We start from the raw sequence: 5,831 nt of genomic DNA on the forward strand, positions 1-5,831 counted from the left end.
ATATATATATATATATATATATATATATATACACACACACACACACACACAGAGACATGCAGGAAGTAAATAGACACCTTTAATTTTCAAAATTTCTGATCTAAGCGTCTTTAATATGTTTTCAGCAGTGTATAATTTACAATGTAATTATTCTTTTTCATTCCAGGTGCCATTATATTACACATTTCCGAAGAGTAACCATGCTACGCATAAAAAATTCAGCAGAACTGTCAGACCAATAAAATAGATACTAGGCTTACAAGGAATAAGTCCTGGGGTGATTTATTCGACTAAAAGCGGTGCTCCAGCATGGCTGCAGTCAAATGAGTGAAACATGTAAAAGAATAAAAGAATATATATATATATATATATATATGATAGGCTTCTTTCAGTTCCAGTTGACCAAATTCACTCACTAGGCTTTGGTATTGACCTGGGGCTATAGTAGTAGAAGTCGCTTTCCCAATGTGCCACGCAATGAGACTGAACCGGAAGCCATGTAGACTTTGAAATTCCTTGAGAAGGAGAGGAGAGAGATCTTTGTGGTACTCCATGGAGATCTTGCCAATTTCTGTAACTATTTTTTTAACCTGTACAATGTACAATTACGACATTCACATACTTTAAAACACAAACAGTCTTGTAAGCAGATATCATTAAGCATCTTCTTTCTATTCACCATACAAGATGTACAACCTTCCAAATGCAACATCAACCAGTTAAAAACCTTTCTCTGAAACGGCAAACTTACAGAATCACCTGTCAAATCTACCATTTTCTTTCTTTCCGGTGACAAGAAAGAATATAAAATGTAATAACTAACCATCTGACTCAATAATATACATACACCACGTGCATTAAAAGACAAAATAATTCTAGGAATTATATATGGTGCTTCCACAACATTCACAAAACAAACAGGGTATATCTATAGGTATGTTGATGGAACAAGGGAAAATATGACCCGTAAATGAGTATATTTTTATTAATATTTACCAGAAGTGACAGAATAAATCAAAGTCTCAGGGTTTCGCGTTCATCATTGTTTAACGTCCTGCCTGCCATGCTAGGATGGGTGGGATGGTTTCACTAGAGCCAGCCAAGCAGAAGCCTGCACCAGACTTCTGTGACTGTTTTGGCGGGGTTTTTTTACAGCTGGATGCCCTTCCTAACACCACCTACTCAGCAGAGTGGACTTAGTGCTTTTTATGTGGCACAAACACAGCTGAGGTTAGTTTTGGCAAGGCTTTTACAGTTGGATGCCCTTCCAAACACCAACCACTTTACAGAGTGGACTGGGTGCTTTTAGGTGGCACCTGCACTGACAGGGTCACCAAGTACTTCCAAGACAAAAAAAAAGTATCATATAAATAAATACATATATTAAAGACCCCCTTCAGTCTTCAATGACCTTGGGATTGCACCTGGAAAGTTCCCCTCCAAGGCACAAGTCCAGCCAAGGTTGTTTATGGTAGACCAGCAGTCATCGATGCATTTCAGTCTCTTCACTCCACACCACTGATGCTATTCAAGAGAAAGGCAAAGGGGCCAAGACAGCTTGGCATCAGTGATGTTAGAACTAATTTCTACAGTTGAGTGAACTGGAGCAATGTGAAATAAAGTGTCTTGCTCAAGAACACAACACATGACCCAGTCTGGGATTAGAACTCACAAACTCATGATTGTAAGTTCGACGCTCTAACCACTGAGCCATGCATCTACACATAAATAAATTAACACACACACACACACACACACATATATATGTAGAGAGAGAGAGAGAGAGAGAGAGAGAGAGAGAGAGAGAAAGAGAGAAAGAGAGAAAGAGAGAGAGAGAAAGAGAGAGAAAGAGAGAAAGAGAGAGAGAGAGAGAAACTCCATAAGATGCACCCAGTGTAAGCTTTGGACACATAAAAGGTGCAGCAACATCAAAGAAAGATTAACAGGGAAAGTAACTTTTGTATGTGGAAGGTGCACAGGTAAAATAAATGCTGGAAATGTGCTGAAAATAGACTCCATCACATGCCAGGGAGCAAGCTAGAGGTTGTAGACAGCTTCCGTTATTTAGGCGGCCAAGTTAGAAGTGGAGGTGGATGCTCTGAGAGCATAGCTGTGAGAATAAGATCAGGCTGGGCAAAGTTCAGAGCCCTTACCCCTGCTGGCAATAAAGGCCCTCTCTCTCAGAGTGAAAAGCAAATTGTTTGATGCCTGTGTGTGAACAGCTGTGCTGCATGGCAGCCCCATCAAACCATCCAACCTATGCCAGCATGGACAACTGATATTAAATGATGATGATGCTGTTGATGATGATATATATATCCTTAGGGCAGCTGAGGATAGAGGTATGCTGGATTGTTGGTATGGCTGTGGAATAATATTATAACACATCCTTTTGATATATATATATATGTATATATATGGAAAACAGAAACACGGGAAAACCATTATGGATTATGCCGCTCCAGTCCAGATCACCAACTAGAAATTATATATGACGCTTCTACAATGTTCACAGCACACATAGGCTATATATATATATATATATATATATATATATATATATATATATATATATATATATATATATATATATCACAAGGTAAGCACAAACATGAGAAAGAGGAATAAGCCATTATAGATTATACCACTCCTGTGCATGTTAGCAATGTCTGCAGAACAAATTGTCATAAACGTGGAAGAAAATAAAACTGTACATTTCAAATATCATCGCAGACCACATGCACAAACTACTGGCACCGCAAAAGAACGACATTAGTATTGTGCAAGGGAGGCGGGGTGGGCTGTTGGGTGGTATTTAATTTATTGGTTCTGGAAAGAGAGAAGGAAAAAAGAAGAAAGGATGAGTAGATACTGGAAATTTTGAACCCTGTACCAGAAGGGACGAAACTAGATAAAACAGTTTATCTGGCACTCTGCCAGTTACCACTCTTAGTAGTAGTAGTAGTAGTAGTAGTAGCAGTAGTAGTAGTAGTGGTAGCAGTAGTTGTAGTAGTAGTAGAAGCAGTAGTAGTGGCAGTAGTAGTGGAGGCAGTAGTAGCAGTGGTAGTATTGGTAGTAGTAGTAGTTGTAGTAGCAGTGGTAGTGGAAGTAGTTGTAGTAGTAGTGGTGGTGGTAGAAGTAGTGGTAGCAGCAATAGTCGTGGTAGTGGTAGTAATATTAATAGTAGTGGTGGCAGTGATATAATGTTGCTCTAATTGACTCAGCTGAAAATGAGAAGCAGCTGATGCTGATGCAGCCCTCAATGTTCCACTGGATCAAAGGTGGAAAAACTAAGAATGTGCTTATGTTTGCTCACAGCAACATAGACACTAAAACAATGAGCAAAAGCATGGTGGAAAGCCCTTAGATGGCTTTTACTACCACATGTATAGCAGCTGGGTCACCTGCCTTGGATGCTGAATTTTAAGTTTTTCTCATAGCACCCTCTACAGAATACAGTATATTTTCTGGGTTTTTCACTTGTTAGTGACCCACTTCTGAGAAAGGGGCTGATTATGGTTATGCACTTCTTTGATTTTCTTCTTTAGGCTCATGTCAGCCCTCGTCTAGCAGATTTATGGTCAAGAGATTTGCAGTCATTATCAACCTGGTTTCTTGTGCATCAGGCACTATATTGTCTAATGTATAATTCATTATTTAAGATGAGGGTGTGCATTGAAGGAGACTTGGTTGCAATTTCTAGCAGTTTGAGTACCTACATAGACTCCCTTCTTGGTTCTAGAATGATGTTGATATGGATAATAGTAGCATTACAGGTGAGAGTAATTTAGTTTCAAATTTGGACACAAGGCCAGCAATTTTGGGGGAAGTGCTTAAGTCGATTACATTAATCTCAGTACATAACTGGTACTTATTTCATCAACCCTGAAGGAATGACAGGGCAAGTTAACCTCACTGGAATATGAACTCAGAATGTAAAGATGGACAAAATGCTACAAGGCATTTTACCTGGCAAGGTAAAAATAATACTCTCACCTTTGAGGTGAGAGTATTATTAACAAATCTTGATGGTGGTGGCTGTGCTCCAGCATGATGAGAGTCCAATGATTGAAACAAGTAAAAAAAAAATAAAAGATATCAGAAACCACATCATCCATATAATTCTCTATTTCAAATGGGAAGGAGTGATTAGAGAGAGAGAGAGGGGGGGGGAGATTTGGCTGCTATATCTAGTAATCCAAGTAACCACAAAGAGGCTCCTTAGTTGGCACATAAAAATAGGTGGAGTTGTCCAAAAGGAACAAATGACACAGTTGGTTGGTCAGTGTTTAAACAAACAACAAAACAAACATTTCTACATCAAAGAGGCAGCAACTCCCCATCTCTCAGTAGAACTACCATCATCATCGTCATGATCTCTTGTCTTACTACTTTGCTCTCTTCAAGCACCTACCACACCCTTCAGTGACATTTCAATGTTGGTGATAAAGTCAAGCAGCTGCTGAAGTTGGGATACAAGAGGTCACATGACCGGAATGGCTAATGTCAACAACAGGGGTCAGTTTACCTGTGTGTAAATATATGAGACAGAGGGAGAAGAGAGAGAATGAAGTGGAGGGGAGAAAGAAAGAGAGAGAGGGAGAGAGGGGGAGTGAGAGACAGAGCAGAGCTGGACTAGAAGATGGTCACCTGATCCTAAAGTTTAGTCACCTGACCACTAACTTTCTATTACATTCATCTTGAAGCTATTGATCCAATCTATTTCTGGACAGTTTCATTCCTGTATTTATGTGTACGCATGTGCGTGCGTGCATGCGTGCGTGTGTGTATATCCTTTTCTGACAGTAGAGAGCAAAGCTATAAATAACTGTGTAAATATATTTTCTTCTACTCTAGGCACAAGGCCTGAAATTTTGTGGAAAGGGAGGGGCCAACTGATTAGATTGACCCCAGTATGCAACTGGTACTTAATTTATTGACCCCGAAAGTATGAAAGACAAAGTTGACTTCAACAGAATTTGAACTCAGAATGTAAAGACAGACGAAATACCGCTAAGCATGTATACTGTGTATACTTACTTACTTTCATTTTTTTTTCTCTTTTTTACATTGTATGTAAACCCCCACAATTTATGTCTGTTTTTGTATTGTCTCCATCATCCTTCACCCTTGTGGCAAATGAATGAAATCACAATTATTATTATTATTACTATTATTATTATTATTATTATTATTATTATTATTATCATTATTACTAATTTTTCCACAATGGTACACAGTTTGGAAGTGGAACACACACAATTTAATCTATTTCAAGTGTTCTCGGAAAGACATAATTAAAGTTAATCTCAGCAGGATTTGTAATCAAAATACGAAGGTAAAAAAAAAAAAAAATCAAAAACTTAGACAGAAAGGAAAAGTAAACAATAAAACCAAAAATAGTTAAAAATAAAACAAATAAGAAGAAAACAAGATTACAAAATAGCAATGGCCGACTCACCAGCCCAAATCAGATGAAGTGCTTGAGCTTTCCTTGCTATGACTTTCAGCCATATTAGGCCATGTCCACAAACGACATCCACCATCAGACTTCTTGATCCACGACTGCTGAAAGGTTGTAAAATTCCCACAAGATTTGAGGCACATTGGGTTGCGGTGTACAGTATGGCGGCATAATGGTAAAGGTTGCTGCTGCGAAGGTGACTTTTACGGACGGAAGTTGTCTTTTGGTGCATCTGGAAAATATAGCAATCCAAAGAGAAGAATAAATATTGCGGGGTCATTAAATATTGGTTTCAAATTTTGGCACAGGGCCAGCAATTTTAAAGGTTGGGGCAGGACACACACATACAATGTGTCGATCAAATTCA

The 5,831-nt window shown here is 38.6% G+C and overlaps 1 protein-coding gene and 1 long non-coding RNA gene across 5 annotated transcripts in view; one reads left to right on the plus strand and one right to left on the minus strand.

Annotated features, from left to right (window-relative positions):
• LOC128248690 (uncharacterized) overlaps window positions 1-294 on the plus strand; it is a 57,317-nt gene extending 57,023 nt beyond the window's left edge. For both annotated transcript variants that reach the window (XR_008264847.1, XR_008264848.1), the window contains one exon: window positions 167-294. This is a non-coding gene — a long non-coding RNA (uncharacterized LOC128248690). The remainder of the gene's footprint in view (window positions 1-166) is intronic.
• Window positions 1-5,831, minus strand: part of LOC106878116 (UPF0415 protein C7orf25 homolog) — a 256,888-nt gene that overhangs the window by 29,827 nt on the left and 221,230 nt on the right. For all 3 annotated transcript variants that reach the window (XM_052970393.1, XM_052970394.1, XM_052970395.1), the window contains one exon: window positions 5,462-5,696. In XM_052970393.1, coding sequence (XP_052826353.1) covers window positions 5,462-5,696 — 235 coding nt within the window. The remainder of the gene's footprint in view (window positions 1-5,461; window positions 5,697-5,831) is intronic.

The sequence above is a fragment of the Octopus bimaculoides genome, chromosome 9 (genome assembly GCF_001194135.2).
Source record: "Octopus bimaculoides isolate UCB-OBI-ISO-001 chromosome 9, ASM119413v2, whole genome shotgun sequence".
Classification (NCBI taxonomy): Eukaryota; Metazoa; Mollusca; class Cephalopoda; order Octopoda; family Octopodidae; genus Octopus; species Octopus bimaculoides.